Source organism: Prionailurus bengalensis, chromosome C2 (genome assembly GCF_016509475.1).
Source record: "Prionailurus bengalensis isolate Pbe53 chromosome C2, Fcat_Pben_1.1_paternal_pri, whole genome shotgun sequence".
Classification (NCBI taxonomy): domain Eukaryota; kingdom Metazoa; phylum Chordata; class Mammalia; order Carnivora; family Felidae; genus Prionailurus; species Prionailurus bengalensis.
In genome coordinates, this window is record NC_057350.1 from 141,456,152 (window position 1) to 141,474,922 (window position 18,771).

The following is an 18,771-nucleotide window of genomic DNA, read 5'->3' on the forward strand; positions in this document are numbered from 1 at the left end:
CCACCCCAAACTTTGGCAGTCCTCACCCTGATCAGTCAGCAGCCATTAACATGGAGGAAAGACCACCAGCAAAAAGATTACAACTTGCTGAAAGCTCAGATGATGGTTAGCATATTTGAGCAATAAAGCATTTTTTTAAACTTTATTTATTTATTTTGAGAGAGAGAGAGAGAGCATAAGTGAGGGAGGGGCGGAGAGACAGGGAGAGAAAATTCCAAGCAGGCTCCACATTGTCAGTGTGGAGCCCGATGTGGGGCTCAAACTCATGAACTGTGAGGTCATGACCCAAGCCAAAACCAAGAGTTGGACGCTTAACTGACTGAGCCACCCATGCACCCTGCAATATTTTTAAATTAAGGTGTGTCCATTGTTTTTTAGACATAATGCTATTGCAGACTTATTAGACTATAGTGTAGGGTAAATGTAACTTTTATACACATCGAGACACCAAAAAAACCTATTTAATTTGCTTTATTGTGCTATTCACTTTATTGAGGTGGTCTGGAACCAAACCTGCAATATCTTTGAGTTTTGCCTGTAATGGATTCAGCTTGGATGGCTCAGATGAACGAGACCTTTCTCCAGGTGCTCACTTGTCCTTTTCCTTTAGCATAATATTTTGGACTTAGTCACATGGCAACTCAGGGTTCCAAGAGTGAAATCAAGAACACACAAAGCCTCCTGAGGCATGGGTTCTGACCTTGTACAGTATCATTTCCGTAAGAGAAAATCTCAACGCCAGCCCACAAGTGGAGAAAAAGACTACTTGATGGAAGAAACTACAGCATGACATTGCTAGGGCATAGATACAAGGAGAAAAAGAATTTATGGTCATTTTTTCAATCTACCACACAGGGTTTGTGTTTTTCACAAATGGGCCAACTAGTGGGAAAATTTCCCAGGCTACTGTTGAAAATGTAAGTTTCTAAGAAACCGGGTATTATGAATATGTCAGAGTAACAGAGAAACCCTGAAAATGAGAATTTTGATTTCAGTGTAGACGGCAGATCAGCAGTTGGTGAGGAGTTTTTTCTAAAAACTATTGTGGCAAAAACTTGCTGTGGCATATATGTGTATATATGTGTATGTGTGTATATGTGTGTATGTGTATATATATATATATATATATATATATATATAGTCTGTGTGTGTGTGTGTAAAATTTTGCCTCAGTGTCTCAACTGTAGAATAGGGACATCCAGTTAGCTCACTTGAAAGTGTAACTACCAGGAAATAAAACCTGTAGGGTATAGAATATACTATGGACGGTTGCAAGACATAATAGTGCTGTGTAGAGAGTAGGATCACTTTAGAACAAAGTACCATAGACTGAGTTGCTTAGGCAACAGAAATTTATTTCTTGCAGTCTAGAGGCAGTAAGTCTGAGGTCAAGGTGCAGCAGCATTGGATTTGTGGTGAAGGCTCTCTTCATGGCTTGCAGACTCTGCCTTCTTGCTGGAGAGGGGGAAGATTGAGAGAAAGCTCTCTTACCTCTTCTTAAAAGGGCACTGATCCCATCATGAGGACTCCACCCTTATGACCTCATCTAAACCTAATTACCTCCCAAAGGCCCCCCCACCCCCAAATATCATCATCTTGGGGGGCACAACTTCAACATAGAATTTTGAGTGACGCATTTAGTCCATAGCAAGTTGCACACACAATCACATTTTCCTGGGTTATATTTAATGGAAAGCAAGCAGCAGTTTGAATGTTTAGGTAGATATGGTAGGATATTTCCAATATTTAAAGGGCTCACGTGTGGAAAAGTAATTAAATCTTGTGGTGTCTCAGAAGTAGGATTGGGAATTGCAGATAAAAGCTATGAGGATTATAGAAAGCTGACTTCGGTTTATTATAAGAAAGTCCATTGGAATCATGTGGGCTCTCTGTAATGGGGGAAATAGCCTGCCATATGAGGTCACGGGTTCTATATCTTTGGTTCAGAGAAAGGTCCTGCTTCACTTCACTGGTTGTCAGTTCTATTCCACACGGGGCGTTTTGTTAAGTATTTGGTAGATGGTGGATTTTATTTTACTGTGGTGTAGTTTTGTTAGGGATAAGTATAGGGACTTCTGCAGGGTATTGAGAAGAGGGACTCTCAAGAATATGACACTTGTTGTTCCTGAAGAATCTGTACATCGGATGAGAAAATGGCCTCTCCAATCCAGTAATTTTATCCTTTGCTGAACCAAAGGCTGCGTGACCTGCTAATCCTCATTTTCTCAGCAGGCGGCGCTCTAGCACCAGGGATTGCATAAAAAGTATCACTTGAGCGAAACAAGGACTTTTTTGGTTAATGTTTGTTTTTCAGGCAAAAAAGGAAAGCTGTTAGGAAAAATAAACAGTTTATCAGGCATTCCGACAAAGACACTTCAGAGGGAAGACAAGCTGTCGCTTCAAGGACAGGAAGAAAAATCCCTGCGTTTGTAGAAGCATCAGACGCTGAGTGCCTTGCAAGGAAAAAAAAATCATGAAATGAGGAAGAAAAAACAGCAGAGATAATAGAGAAGATTAAGAAAATAGAAAACAATTGAAATCATCTGCAAGCAAGCATGGAAGAGTAGAGCCTTGGGAGAGAGATATGGAGGAGTAGCATAGCCATTGGAAAAAATGAAAACTACTTTAATATAATTGAGAATCATTCTAAGTATTCAGATGTACCATTTACTTTAGATGCCATAGCTCCCGCATGATTGGTTTCAGCTGCCCAGCCCACATCCCTTTCTTGTTTTAAAGCTTTCAGTGTTTTGAGGTCTTCAAGCACATACATTTTTGCACCTAATGACAAGTGCGTGATTTCTGGATCGAAGTCATTTCACTGTTTTCCAGATTTTCAAGCTGGGAAAAGAGTAGATGAGTTAGGAACCCAGATTTAATGAAAGGGATTGGGGCAGGAAGAGTTAAATTAAAAGGAAATTGTGAAATTGGTTGGATTTCTGAAGTGCCATCTATGCTTACCTCTTCCTGGGATTAGGGAAGATGCTCCCAATTTAGTCTTCACTTCCTCCAGTTGGCCACTTAAGTGAATTTTTTCAAGAAGAACTTCTTGACATTTATCTTTTTGTATCAAATCAATAGCTTAGAGAATCTCTTTTTGTAAGGTGTTTAATGCAACATCATTTCACTTGGTTTACTCTTTCGCATAGCGAGGTTTAATCAGCAGAGTACATTACAGTAACCTGAAAATAATGCATAAAACCAAAGGATAGCCATTGTGAGATTGTTATTGTGATCTACCCATGGTCTCTGTAATATTTGAGTGAAATTAATGTGATGGCAAAACTATTATATACATGGTTTTGAAACTTTGGTGTGCATCAAAATCACCTGAGGGCTCCTTAAAATAGAGACAGCTGGGCCCTACTCAGAGTTCCTCATTCAGTAGGTCTGGAGTGGAATCAGGAAATGTAAATTTCTAACAAATTTCGGCTGGTGTTGATTTGCTTAGTCCAGGGACCTCACTTTCGGAACCACTGACACATTTGCTGAAAGGTTCTATTTGATTTTGTTGTAACTTTGGTTCCCCACTCCCAACATGATATAAGCTCAGATCAGATATTTAATTAACAAAGAAGGAGAAGAACAGAGTGTGAGAGTGTGCCTTGTTGAATACCTCCTATGCTCCTACCCCTATTTTGAGTTCTTTACATTCTTTTTTTTAAAAAAAAAATTTTTTTTTTAACGTTTATTTATTTTGAGACAGAGACAGAGCATGAACGGGGGAGGGGCAGATAGAGAGGGAGATACAGAACCGGAAGCAGGCTCCAGGCTCTGAGCCATCATCCCAGAGCCCGACGGGGGGCTCGAACTCACGGACCGTGAGATCGTGACCTGAGCTGAAGTCGGACGCTCAACCGACTGAGCCACCCAGGCACCCCAGTTTACATTCTTAATCTTCTCAGTTGATCTTCCCTATGATCATAAAAAGAGGGATTTACTCTTCCCCCTGAACATATGTAGAATCTAAGTCTTGAAGAGCTGGGGAACTTTCCAAAGGCTGTCAGCTAGCAAGTAGCTGAACTGGAATTTGGACTCTGGTTGTGCTTGACTACAAAGGCTGCATTATGCAAGAGGACTTCAAAAGCATTCATCAAAGTTTGATTCATTGAATTTTTGCAGTTTGCAGTTCAAACTGTCTGTACATGATTGACCACAGACAAACTCCTTAATTTCTGGACCTAAGTGTTTCCATTTCTAAGGAGGTAAGTATCTCTCAGGCTAGTATGAGGATTAAGTGAAACAACATATGTCAGAGTGCCTAGTACAGTATCTGGCATACAGTAAGTGCTCCTTAAGGCTGAACTCCCTTTCCTTTCCTTAGAAATGCATGTATTTAATCCAAGTTCATCTTAGAAATGAGTGAGAAAGCTTTGACTAGAATAGAGACACTCAGATTCCACCTTGTCCCAGGGAACTTGAAGTGCCTTAGTGGGGACGGAAGGCAGCCATTCTTTTGACAGTAGGCAAGACCGACCTGGGTCTTCTAGATTTCTCCAGATGGAGCCTACCTCTACACTTGCTTCTGATGATAGTGGGTGTCTGTCACAAATACCCTGTTCTCACCAGTGCAACCAAAAGGAACTGGACACTCTCCAGGTGAGTTGTCCAGAAGCCCTGTGTATTCCACCCACTCTCTTGGTTTGGATTCCATCCCCTTCCCGCGTACCTTCACTTGGTAATCCCATTATCCTTGTTATTTCTGAGTCTGTTTCTTTTGACTAATCTTTCTCCTGGATGTGGATCATATTTTCCTGCTTCTTTCCATGTCTAGTAATTTTTTAGATGTTGACCTTATAAATGTTATTTTGTTGGGTGTTTAGTTTTTTTTGTCTAACTAGAATGTTGATGTTTATTTTGGTAGGCAATCAACTTACTTGCAGATCAGTTGATCCTTTCTATGCTTGTTTTTAAGTTTTGTTAGGACTGGTCTGGAGTACACTTCACTCTGCTACTAAGGCATGACAATTCTGGAATTGCTTTGAATTTCCTCTATTTAATGAGTTGTCTCCACTCTGGCTGGGGGGACCTAAACATCTCCTAGGCTCTGGGAATTGTTCAGCTGCTAGCAGTTGTCCTGTTTTTGGCTTTGTGGAGCTTTATCGAAGTCTTTACAGATTAGTATTCAGTTGAAGACTTGAGGAGACCCCGTGCAGATTTCTTGAAAACTTTTTCTACATATGAATTCCAGCTATTTTAGCCTCCCAAAGGGCCTATCTTTGTATCCTTAACTCAAGTGAGTCTGCCAGGTTCTGTCTGGGTTCCCTTCCCTGTACCAAAATCCAGAAATTACCTCTAGGCAGAAAACCAGGTCAATTGTAGGAAGGGTTCACCTTACTTACTTCCTTTCTCTCAGAGATTACAGTCCTTCTCTGCCTGATGTCAACCGTTTCATATATTTTGTCCAGTTTTCTAGTTGTTTACAGTGTGAAGGTATGTCCTGTACCTTACTACTCCACGAATGGATGTAACAATCTGTGCACCTTCACTTGGTGGATTCCTACTTGGCTCAGTTCTGAGGCTCAGTTCAGCCACCATCTCTCTTGGGAAACCTTCTGGATTCCTATCAGTTTGACTTAGGTGCTACATACTCACCTGCTGTTTATTTTTCCATCTGCCCCCACTCCGAAGGCTATGAGCTTCTTAGAGCATGGGTTGCAATATCTCAGCATCTTTAGCCCCGAGCATGGCACTTAGAACGTAGCAAGTGCTCAATAAATGCCCAATGGCTAAATGAATAAATTACATTGATTTGTATTTTTTGACTTTAAGGTTTGCTAAGAGTGCTCCTCATTCATCCTTTATTTCTAAGGCTCTTCTTCCCTGGTCTTTCAAACTCGAGAACATGTTGCTATAAACAACCCGTGTCCTGCACAGGAAATATGGGGGAAGTCTGCTCTAAGTCGTTTGTATCCTATGGCATAAATGACTAACTGTACATCAAAATGTGTGACCTCTGCGTAGATAGGTTAGATAGCACCCCTGGGATAGTGTTGCTAGGTTTAGCAAGGAAGCAAGCAAGCAATTGTGAAAAATAAGACACTAGTTACGTTTGACTTTCAGGTATAATATTTGGGACATACTTATACTAAAAAATGATTCTTTTTTTTTTTTCCCAAAATTCAACTTTAGCTATGCATCCTTTTTTATCTGGCAGCACTACTCTAGGAAGTAGGTGCTCAGTGGGGGCTCTATTCTCACCAGTGAAACATAGTGAGATGTGATGTGTAATTCATGGTGTGTGTCACTGCCTGGTTAAGGTTGTTGAGGTGTGTGTTCCCCACTCTGTTTCCCCTTCTGCCTGAATGCAGAGGCCTAGGATGCCTGAGGGGAGGAGCAGGCCACAAGTAGGGAGAAACCTGTGTGCCTGCATTGCATATGAACGGGAGCTTCTCACAACCTGCTTTCGACTGCTCCGTGAATGAGAAATGAACTTCAGTTGTGGTGAGTCAGTAAAGCCGTGGGGTTTGTTTGTTAGTAGCAGCTAATATGGTTCTACTTCATGTTCTGTAGAAGAAGTGACATGTGAATATTTTCCCTAAGGTTCTGTCTACACTGCCTACTTGGTAGCTGCAGTTGCATGTCTCAAGATACCTCGAACTCTGTATGTTTGTTCAGACCCGAGTTTGTGATTTCTCCAGCACCAAACTGGTCCTGTACTCTTTATCTTCTGTGAATGGTATAACCATCCACCCATTCTTTTTTTTTTTTAACTGTTTATTTTTGAGAGAGAGAGCGAAAGAGAGAGAGAGAGAGCAAGAGCGAGCCTGTGGGCAAGCGGGGGAGGGGCAGAGAGGAGAGGGGGACAGAGGACCCAAAGCAGGTTCTGTGCTGACAGCCTCAAGGCATGAACTTGCAAACTGTGAGATCAGGACCTGAGCTAAAGTTGGACGCTTTCTTGTGCCACCCAGGTGCCCTACCATCTACCTACCCTCGACGCCTCCTTTTCTCCCATCCTCAGTATCCAATCCACCATCAATCATGTACATTTTGCCTTTTAAATAGGTAATCAGCACACCTCTTTCTATTTTTGTTGCTACCACTCTAGTCCAAACAATTCATGTCTTTTGTATGGACTACTGCTGTCGCCTACATTTTGTGTATCGCCTGACCCAGTACAGCCTCTCAGCCAATCCATGTGTCTGCTTTGCAGCCAGACGTGATCTTTTCAAAACCCAAATCTCCTCTTGTCACTCCTCTGGCTAAAACTCTCAAGGTATTCCATTGCTCTTAGGACAGCACCTCTAATGTGACCTCCCAGGCCCTGCAGGGTCCGGCCTCATGCTCCCTTCTCTTCTCTAAATTCTAGTCATCATAGCCCACCCCTGCTTCTTTGAATGCTCTATACATTCTTCTCCACAGCCTTTGTACAGCTGTGCCCTTTGCTAGGTATGTTGCCTTCCAGCTTTTTGCTGAGCGAATCCTTAGTTTTTTCTTCAGATCTCAGGACTAAGTTCAGTCAGTTCCTGTCAGGGAAGCCTATCCTGACTTTCCTAAACTAATTACTTCTCTTCTGAGTTTTCATAACAGAAAGTAGCACTTAAAAAAATTTTTTTTTAATTTAATTAATTTATTTTTTTCAACGTTTATTTATTTTTGGGACAGAGAGAGACAGAGCATGAACGGGGGAGGGGCAGAGAGAGAGGGAGACACAGAATCGGAAACAGGCTCCAGGCTCTGAGCCATCAGCCCAGAGCCTGATGCGGGGCTCGAACTCACGGACCGCGAGATCGTGACCTGGCTGAAGTCGGACGCTTAACCGACTGCGCCACCCAGGCACCCCTAAATTTTATTTTAGAGAGAGAGAGAGAGCATGAGTGGGGAAAAGGGACAGAGAGAGAGAGAAAAAAAATTTCAAGCAGGCTTCCTGCTGAGTGTAGAGCCCGATGTGGGGCTCTATCCAATGACCCTGGGATCATGAGCTGAGCTGAAATCAAGAGACACTCAACTGACTGAGACGCCCAGGTGCCCCAGAAAGTAGCACCTTTTTCGTAGCCCTTACAACGATAGTGACTTTTATTTATATGCATTGTTCTTTGATATAATACCTGTTTTCTTACCCGTTAGCTCTGCCACAACAGAAAATATTTCTTTTTGTGCTTATCACTCGATCTTAAATAAATATTTGTGTTAGGTAGAGATCCAACTTAAATGTTTTCTAATTTAGTTTCCAGTTGTCCCTAAAACACTTCTTAAATAATCCTTCTTTTTCCTACTGGCTTTAAATATTATTTTTATCTAAATGTATTCTGACCCATAATGAGTCTCTTATAATTTCCTATTCTCTTTCATCTCTCTATTATTACACTAGTGACACCTTAAAAATCTTTTGATATTTGGTGGATTAAGTCCATGTATTGCTCTTATTTTTAAAGCATTGCTTGACCGTTCTTGAATATTTTCTCATTCAGAGGGTATTCATAATCAGTTTGTCAAATTTCACCAAGGAATCATATTGGGATTTTGGAGCATTTGCATTGAGAATTTATGGGTTGATGTAGGAAGGACATAATGAGTTTTACAATAATGAATGTTCATACCCAGGGGCATGGAATGTCTCTCCCTTTATTCAGATCACATTTTGTCATCTGGAGAAAATTTTTATAGTTTTATTCATGTATAAGTTTTGTACGTTTCTTTTCAAGTATATTCTTAGGCATTTTATAATTTTTTGTTGCTACAGTGAGTCGAATTTTGTTTCAGTATCAGTAAATTTTTATATATTCATTGTATTTTCCCAGGATAAGAGAAGGGAAAAGGTTAGCATGTGTGTTACAAAATGTTAGCAAATAGGAAAGGAAGTACCTGGCATAGCAATACCAACCATCAAATAAGCATGCCCCAGTGATGGGGTCTCTAAAGCCCAAGAGGGCTCAGTCTCCCGCGGTTCAGAAATGAGGGGAAGGGATCAGGGAAAGAGCAGAGAGGTACACACTTTTTTCTCCCCAGCAAATTCAAGATTTCACACAAAGCTTTGGTTTCGAGTGGTAAACATGCATGGAGCTACATTTATCTATCTCCTATTAAACAGTCTTGTGGCCACTTTGACATAAGTTTCTTGCACCCGTATAAAATCCCTAATTGACTTGGATATACATTCATCTTCCTTTCTTGGTCTGTCCCTGCTCTCTACATGGAAGTCCCCCTTATTGCTTCTACTTCTCTCTACTCCAGGTTTAGAAATTAAGGTAGGTTTGAGCCGTCCCGATACAAGTGTGTTAGTATGAATCACGTCAAAGAATAGTCTTGACACAGGAGATTGGGAACCAGGGATGAAATGTTCTTAGCTTCTTCAGGATTTTTGCATAAGTCATTTATGAGTCGTGGAGATACCCCACAAACTAACTTGTATGTGTGTGGGCTTTTTTTTGGGGGGGGGGAGAAAAAAGTGGGGATAGGGTGAGAGTCAAGTTTTTAGGGAGGAGATCTGGCCCAAAATGGGAAATAGGGGAAGGGGAACACAGAAGAAAGGATTGGGTAAGACTCCCACACTTTAAAAAGAGAGGTCATTGAGCTATGCTCCAGTTTCTTTTGCCTGGCACAGAAACTTTTGTCAAAGATGCTTTGGCTATTTTTTTCAATATAAAAAAAGAGGTGTGTAAACAACAAAACCCCAAAAGAACATGGAGAAGACCAACACATGATATTTACACAAACTAAGCTACCTAACAACCACCCAATCAGCTACTCATGAAGTCCTACAAATCCCAGACAAATATGATAACTAGAGGTTGGCAGAGATTAGGGAAGACAGGGACTCAGGATCAGACATACATCACCCAGTGTGTGCTATTGCATTTGCCCCATTTCATCACGTATGTAAATATTGTTTACATCTACATATCAATAATTTTTAAAAAATATTTATTTTTGAGAGAGACAGAACACAAGTAGGGGAGGGTCAGAGAGAGAAGGAGACTCAGAATCTGAAGCACGTTCCAGGGTCTGAGCGCTCAGCACTCAGGGGCTCAAACTCCTGAACCTTGAGATCATGACCTGAGCTGAAGCCGGATGCATAACCAACTGAACCACCCAGGTGTCCCCTACATGTACATATTGTTTAGTGCTGAACTGTAACTAAGGTTACAGTTCCTTTCTTTATTTCATTTTTTTAAATCACGATCCAGAATAGCATTTTATGAATTCTGCAATTATTTTACAAAATCTAGTGCCCCACTATAGAGAAACAGTTTTTGTTCCTATTGCATTGAAGTTATTGTTTATATTGCTAGGAAAGTATTTTAATACTCCTTATATAGATTATGTGCATTTCTTTCTTTTTTTTAAACTGACTTGTTTTATTTTTTTAAATTCACATCCAAATTAGTTAGCATATAGTGCAACAATGATTTCAGGAGTAGATTCCTTCGTGCCCCTTACCCATTTAGCTCATCCCTCCTCCAACAACCCCCCCTGTAACCCTCAGTTTGTTCTCCATATTTATGAGTCTCTTCTGTTTTGTCCCCCTCCCTGTTTTTATATTATTTTTGTTTCCCTTCCCTTATGTTCATCTGTTTTGTCTCTTAAAGTCCTCATATGAGTGAAGTCATATGATTTTTGTCTTTCTCTGACTGACTAATTTCACTTAGCATAATACCCTCCAGTTCCATCCATGTAGTTGCAAATGGCAAGATTTCATTCTTTTTGATTGCTGAGTAATACTCCATTGTATATATATACCACAACTTTATCCATTCATCCATCGACCGAAATTTGGGCTCTTTCCATACTTTGGCTATTGTTGATAGTTGCTATAAACATGGGGGTGCATGTGTCCCTTCGAAACAGCACACCTGGATCCCTTGGATAAATGCCTCATAGTGCAATTGCTGGGTTGTAGGGTACTTCTACTGTTAGTTTTTTGAGGAACCTCCATACTGTTTTCCAGAGTGGCTGCACCAGCTAGCATTCCCAGGTTACACTTCCTTTCATTTTACTTTTTCCAGAGTTGTTAATCACATCTATTTATTTTGCTTAGTTTTCTTCGTACCTCTTGCTAATTTATCCCACACCATCTGGCAGATAATTTACCAATCCCAACCTCCTGCCTTCCGGTATCTCCCTCCTGGAGTTCACCTTTCTGCTCAAGTCTGGACTCTGTGCTCCTGGGCCTGCTGTCCTCCTGGGACGTCTCCTCTTAGAAGTTTTCTGTCCTCTCTTCTCTGTTGGGTTCAGTTTCCTGGATTCTGTGCCTTCTTCTGCCTCGGTTATTTTCCTCCATTTCTCTCCGGGAGCTTTTAGAATCTCTTCTTTGTTCCTGGTGTTCTGAAATTCCACAATGATGTATTGTAGAGTGTGTCTTCAATTTTATTGTGGTGGGTTATAAATGGCTGATTTCTATCCAGAGAGTCACATGCTCCAGTTCTGAAAGTTTTCTTTTTTTTCTTTTTTAAAGTTCTTTTTCCCATCGCCTCCTCCCCCCCATCTTCATTTCTGGAACTCCCTATATTTGAATAGTGAATCTCGCAGATTGAACTTCTAATTATCTTACTCTTTTCTTTCCTCTTATTTTATGTTCTTTTATTTATCATCTGGGGGATCTCTTTTGTTGACTTTTCTAAACTTCCTATTGAATTTTCAATTGTGTCTATCACAGGTTTAGCTTCCAGGGGCTCTTTCTCTCTCTTGTTCTTCATGCTTTTTAAAAATAGCAGCCTGCATTTGGTTCGTGGATGTGACAGTGTCTCCTAGGACTCTGTGTGTATTCATTTTAAGTGGTTTTTTTCCCCTACAAGTTGCTTTTTTTAACGTCCTGCGTAGCTCAATTTCTTCCAGTTCCTTTTCCTATTTATTTGCTTTGCTCTCTGTTTTCTGTTGAAGGCTTCCTTTAAATGTCAGGTATTGCTGAGACATGGGTCTGTTAGAATGAAGAGTGAGGCACAGAAAACTGGCAGACGTGTGTGTGTGGGGGGGGGAGGGGGTGGGGGCAGGCTCTCTCACTGCTGGCCTCTATCCTAGGGTGGCCGAGTGGTGAACTGGCTTTTTCACTGGGAGATCCTGAGATGTTAGTATCTGTATGTCTTTTCTCTGGGGCTGTGCAGTTTCTCCAGAGAAGGATCTGCCTATCCTGTGCTTGGGGGTTTCCCCACCATGGTTATAGAAGTTCTGGGAGCAGAGGGAGGCTGGGAGCTTGGCTGGGAAAGGGAGGGAGGCAGAGCTCTCACCATTCAGGAGGCAGAATTTCACTAAGTCCACCACTTTTAATTCAGCACCTCACCTGAACTTCCCACTATTCCTGATGATCCAGAGTCTGGGGCTTCCCTGAGACATTTCTCCAGAGGGTAGAACATTCTTGTCCCGCAGTGGTCAGGGAGGGGTAGGACTGCGATTTGACTTTCAGTCAAAACCTGTCTTTCAGTCTGTGATGTACATGTTGAGGTGCCAGATCTCCCTTCAAGGAAGGACTTGCTGCCCCAGCTGCTGTCAGCAGGTAGCCTTCAGTTGTCATCCCCCTCGTGTGTTTGTGCTTCAGCTCAAGGTCATGCCCTTCTCTGGTGGCCCACATGCAATGATGGGTGGAGGTGAGACCTGAAGGCTGGGCCATGTTAGCTCCACATGGGACAACTCTGATGGGCCATCTTAGGTCCGGAGCTCCTCATGGGGTTGGCCAAGGTTATTTATTGGGCCTTCTTGACTTCTTCTTCTGCCTGATCCCTTCCATAGCTGTTGATCCCAAAGAGGCTTCCTAATGTACATCCTGCCCTCTCAACACCATCTCGGACTCTGTTCCTGGGGATGCAAACTGGTGACAACAGCCCAGACTTAATCTCTTCCTCCTCGATCCTCTGCAGGAGCTGTGGCAATCCCTGAAGGGGCTGGCAGCTTGAGGCATTCTCAGCAGCTGGGCAGTAGGTCCTCCTGTGGAGGGGCATCTGGAAGGCACGTCCTCATGTCCATGCTTCCACATTTGATTCTCTCTACCCAGTTCATTGGGCTGGGGGCTGTTTTGTTTGTTTTGTTTTTTAAATTAAAAAAAAATATATATATATTTTAATTTCCACACTGCCAGCACAGAGCCCGACGCAGGGCTCAGTGTGGGACTTGATGTGGGGCTCAAACCCACGAACCACAAGATCATGACCTGTGCTGAAATCAACAGTCAGACACCTAACCCACTGAGCCACTCAGGTGCCCCGGCTGGGGGCAGTTTAACTAAGGATCCTCATTCTCAGTGGTGGAACAGGGAGTGGCCTATTATAGGAGGAGTGGGATAGGTTTTGGAAACCAAAGGGCTGGATTTGTATAACTCCTGATGGGTCAACTGTGATTTTAGACAAGTTGCTTCACTTTTCTGGATTTTATTTTCTCTTGTGCAAAATGTGGAAAATAATGCCTATCTCTTAATAATGCCTACCTAGACCTGTTGTGAGGGTTAGAGTCAGTAACTCATGAAAAGTTCCTAGACCCTTTTGTTGCCGTCACTGAAGTGCCACGGGCCAAAATGAAGTTCAAGCCCTTTGTGACTTCTGACCGGAGCAAGAACCGTAAAAGGCATTTCAATGCACCTTCCCACATTTGCAAAGAGCTGAGACAGAAGTGCAACATTCGATCCGTGCCCATGTGAAAGGATGATAAAGTACAGGTTGTGCAAGGACACTACAAAGGTCAGCAAACTGGCAAAGTAGTCCAGGTTTACAGGAAGAAGTACATCATCTACATTGACTGAGTACAGTGAGAGAAGGCGCATGGCACAACTGTCCACATGGGCCTCCGCCCTAGGAAGGTGGCTGTCACTAGACTAAAACTGGACAGAGACCACAAAAGGATCCTTGAAGGAGAGGAAAAGGGCAAATATAAAGAAGAAGATGATATTGAGAAGATGTAGGAATAAAGTAATCTCATATACAGCTTTAAATAAAGGCTGTTTGGGAGTTCCTGGATGGCTCAGTCGGTTAAGGTTCTGACTTTGGTTCAGATCACGATCTCACGGTTCATGGGTTGGAGCCCTGCATTGGGTTCTGTGCTGACAGTGTGGAGCCTGCTTGGGATCCTCTCCTTCCGTCTCTCTCTGTTTCTCCCCCATTTGCATTTTCTCTCTCTCTCAAAATAAATAAATTTTTAAAAAAAGACTGTTAAAATGAAAAAAGAACAAAAAGAAAGAAAAGTTCCTAAGACAGTGCTTGGCACATAATGAAAAAATATATATTTTTTCCCTATCTGGATGGTCTTCCTTTACCAGTCTGTGATTCCAGAATCTTCCCAGGGAAAGTATGAAGACCAAAGGAATGGTGGCATATCTGGCTTAAGGTAGATATCAGTATAGGAAATGTTTATGGGCCAGTCTGTAGGAATGTTTCTGGCAGCATGTCACAGAGCTCTGTCTTTGTCCCCAAAACATTTTTATTATTTTTAAAAAAGTTCTTAAAAATTTTCACCAACTATAGAAGAAGATATTCTCATTATATATGTATGTATTTTGGCGGATAAAGCTAAAATTACTCCTGATCATCTCCCAGAGGTGATGACTGTTACCAGTTTGACATGCTGTTTAGTTGTTTATTGATTTCTTTCTTTATCCATCCACCCACCTCTTGATCTATTTTACCTCAGAATTTCTTTACTAAAGGACATGTTTCCCTGGTGGTGTGGGAGGTGATTTCAGGTGGTACATCAACCCAACATAAAATAACTTTGAATCACAGAGTGAGAGTTTTTCTCTTTTTTTTTAATTTTTTTTTTTTTTGGTACAACATTTAAGTTCTCTGGTAGCAAATTTCAATTATACAATACAGTGTTTTCAACTATAGTCACCATGTTTTACATTTGATGCTCAGATCCTATGTCTTATGGTTGAAAGTTTGTACCCTTTTACTAACCGTTTCCTATTTACTCTATCCCCTAGCCCCTGGCAACCATTTTTCAGATTCCACATGTAAGTGATATCACACAGTATTTGTCTTTTTTGGTCTAGCTTATTTCATTTAGCTTAATGTTCTCAAGGTCCATCCATATTGTAGCACGTGGTAGGATTTCTTTCTTTCTCATGGTTGAATAATATTCCATTATGTATGGCAGGTCTTCTTTATGGCTCTTTAAAAAATGCATTTATATAATATACAGATATATAGAAATACATAGTTTTTGCTTTTACAAATATGCTATCACGCTGTACATGTTCTGAAGATTGCTTTGTGCTCTTAAGTCAAGCTCATATTAAAGAAAAAAACCCGTCCCTCCCTTTCTCCTTTCTCCTTCCTCCTTTTCCTTCTCCTCTCTTCCCCTTCCCTCCCCTTTATTTCCCCCTTTTGCTTCTCTTAGGGGAGGCATTAGGGGAATCATGCCTGTTGTTTTCTCTACCACAAACAGAGCTCTGATGATTCTCTTTATTCCTGCCATCTTGTGGACACGGGCCAGTGCTTCTCTGGTGTGGGTCTTGAGTAATGGGATTGCTGGATCAAAGGATAAACTCATCTCAGGTGTCAGTACATTCTGCAAAATGGCCTCACCAACAGTCTGTAATCTCACTAGAGTGGCGAGTTTGCCCCATCCTCTCCAACATTCAATATTATAAAACTTTTCAAATTTTGCTAATCAGACAGACGGGCCTCAAATGGATTCTCATTGTTATTTAATCTGCATTTTCCTGATTACTAGTGAAATTCAATGCATTTTCATACGGCTATTTCTCATTTGTTGCTCTACTTCTGTGAATGGTCAGTTCATTTATCATTTTCCTGTTAAGTCATTCCTTTTATTTATCTGTAGAAATCCTTAGTATATTCTGGATATTACTCTTTTTTTATAAACGTTATAAATAGTTTCTATAATCAGTTTCTGTTTAAACTTAATTATGGTGTTTTTGTGGCATAGAAATGTAAAGTTTTTATGTAGTTAAATTTATTAATATTTTACTTTCCAGTTTTTATTTTTTATTTCAGTATAATCGATATGTAACATTGTATTAGTTTCGGGTGTACAACATAATGAGGTGATCTTTGTATATACTATGAAATGATCATCACAATAAATGTACCATCTGTCACCATACATAGTTACAAAAATCTTTTTTTGTGTGATAAGGACTTGTAAAATTTACCCAGCAACTTTCAAACATGCAATACAGTAGTATTAATTATAGTCACCATGTTGTACATTACATTGTCATAATTTATTCATTTTATAACTGGAAGTTTGTACCTTTTGGCACCCTTCACCCATTTCACTCACTCCCCAACCCCTATCTCTGGCAACAACCAATCTGTTCACTGTATTATGAACTTTTTTTCTGTTCCATTTCCATGTAAAAGTGAGATCACATGGTATTTGGCTTTCTCTGGCTTACTTCATTCCAAATTTTAGTATTTATCTAAGAATTTTGCTTAAAAGAGTCTTTTTGAATTTAAGATTATAAACACATTCTAAATTTTCTTCTTTTTCATGTTTTTTAACTTAAAACCTTTAATCCATGTGGAATTTATTTTTGTGAATGGCAGGAAATCTAATTACTTTCTTCCAAATTGGTAGTCATTTGTTCTAAAAATTATTTATTACAAACTTCATTTTTTATCCGATGATTCAATATACCACACCAATACAATCATATACCAAATCCCTATTATGTGTGTAGGTACGTTTAGGGTTTTTCTCTTTTTGTACCATTAATTTATTTGTCTATTTCTGCTCCAATGCCCCCTTTAAAAATTTTACTGAAAGCTTTGTAATATGTATTTGACAATTAGTATGGCAAATACCTTTTCAGTGCTCTTTTTCAAGATCGTCTAGGACATTTTCTTTCTTTCTTTCTTTCTTTTTTTTATAAATAAAGTTTATTTATTTCTTCTGAGAGAGAAAAAGAGAGAGTGCGGGAGGGACAGAGAGAGAGAGAAAGAGAAAATCCCAAGCATGCTCCTTGCTGTCAGCACAGGGCCTGATGTGGGGCTTGAACTCGTGAACTGTGAGATAATGACCTGAGCTGAAATCAAGAATCAGACGCTTAACCAACTGAGCCACCCACGCACCCCAAACATTTTTTATCCTAATAAAGAAAGAAAGAAACAAAGAAAGAAAGAAAGAAAAGAAAGGAAGAAAGATGTTTTTCCCTATAGAATTCTCTTGGGGATTTTAATTGCGATTTCTTTGAATTTGTAAATTAATTTGGGGAGATGTGTTAAGGACTGCTTTTATGCAATAAATTCAGTAAATTTTTAGAGGTTTCTTTATGGAGGTATTATATATTTCCTGTTTATTTATAGTGATAATGGTTTTCATTGCTATTGTATATGGGATATTTCTTTTTTTCCCAATTCATTATTATTGGTTTATAGTAGAGCTGTTAATTTTTGTATATTGATCTTGTATTCAGCTACCTTGTTGCAGCTTTCTGTCAATTAATTCTCAAGGTTTTTCCTGTTACATATTTATAATACCTATAGAGCTTTTTTCTTTTATATTACTTACTGAATTGGCTAGGTCCTCTACTATAGTTTTAAATAGTAGCAGTGATAGCAGGCATCCTTGAATTGTACCTGATTTGAATGGGAAAGATTCTAATTTTTGCCACTAAGTCTAATTTTTGCTTTGAGTTTTGATGTTTCCTTCTGTTCTAGCTTGCTGATTTTTTTTAATGCATTGGATATTAACTTTTATCACCAACTTTTCTATCATCTATTGAAATGTTTGTGTGTTTTCTTCTTTGATCTGTTAATGTAATTCAGTATATAAGATTTAAAAAAATGTAATCTAATATTGAATTCCTGGAATCAATAATATTTTTTCATTATTTAAATATTCTATGTAAACATTTTTCATATATGTTCATACATGCGATAGATAGGCCTATATATTTTTTCCTTGTGTATTCTTTTTCTGGTTTTGATATCAATATTATGCTAACTTCATAGTGTTAATTAAAAATCTTAAAAAGAATTTTTATTTTAGAGAGAAAGGGTATGTGAGTGGGGGAGAAGGGCAGAGGGAGAGAGAGAGAGAATCGTAAGCAGGCTCCATAATCAGGGCGGAGCCTGATGTGGGGCTTGATCCCATGACCCTCTGATCACGACCTGAGCCAGAATCAAGAGTTGGATGCTCAACCAACTGAGCCACCCAACAGGTGCCCTTAATTAAAATATTTTAAACCTTTTTCTGTGATCTGGGCTTGTTTATGTAACTTAGAAGTTAAAAAAAATTTTTTTAATGTTTATTTATTTATTTATTTATTATTTTGAAATTATTTTAATTTACAAATACACAACATCTTGGAAGACACAAAAAGAAAGAAAAACACAAAGCATATAGACAGATTTTTACTCCATGAGCTTCTCAAATCCTCACTTAATTCACCAATCCCCAAGATGAAAAACTCTTCTAAAAAGGTATTCAGCCACCAGCAATGATGTTATCAATAGGGATATGGATCAATTTCACAAAAAAGCCAATGAATCCCATTATAGCAAATCCTATTGCTGTTGCCATGGCAATCTTCTGGAATTCTTTCCTATCAGGTTTAGTGCACCTTTTGACCAGCCGAATTGAGTCCTTCACAAACTGCCGACTCGGCTCAACGAACTGCATTACCTGATCCATGATGCCTGCCCGCCAACCTCTCAGACGCCCTTAATGTTTATTTTTGAGAGTGAGAGAGAGAGAGAGAGTGAGTGGGGGAGGTGTAGAGAGAGAGGGAGATACAGAATCTGAAGTAGGTTCCAGGCTCTGAGCTGTCAGCACAGAGCCTGACACAGAGCTTGAACCTACAAACCATGAGATCATGGCCTAAGCTGAAGTCCAGCGCTTAACCAGCTGAGCCCCCCAGGTGCCCTGTGTAACTTGGAAAAT

At 40.1% G+C, this 18,771-nt stretch overlaps 1 protein-coding gene and 1 pseudogene across 1 annotated transcript; one reads left to right on the forward strand and one right to left on the reverse strand.

Annotated features, from left to right (window-relative positions):
• The first annotated feature begins 13,441 nt into the window (after nucleotides 1-13,441).
• On the forward strand, nucleotides 13,442-13,825 carry LOC122492058 (annotated as a pseudogene).
• A 4,330-nt stretch (nucleotides 13,826-18,155) lies between these two features.
• LOC122492059 (protein transport protein Sec61 subunit gamma-like) lies at nucleotides 18,156-18,545 on the reverse strand. The gene has a single exon (XM_043595530.1). The coding sequence runs from the start codon at nucleotides 18,520-18,522 to the stop codon at nucleotides 18,316-18,318; it is 207 nt and encodes a 68-aa protein (XP_043451465.1). The 5' UTR covers nucleotides 18,523-18,545; the 3' UTR covers nucleotides 18,156-18,315.
• Nucleotides 18,546-18,771: the final 226 nt, after the last annotated feature.

Excerpts from the sequence above, each read along its gene's own strand:
- LOC122492059 (XM_043595530.1), bottom strand. The coding sequence starts at position 18,522 with ATGGATCAGGTAATGCAGTTCGTTGAGCCGAGTCGGCAGTTTGTGAAG.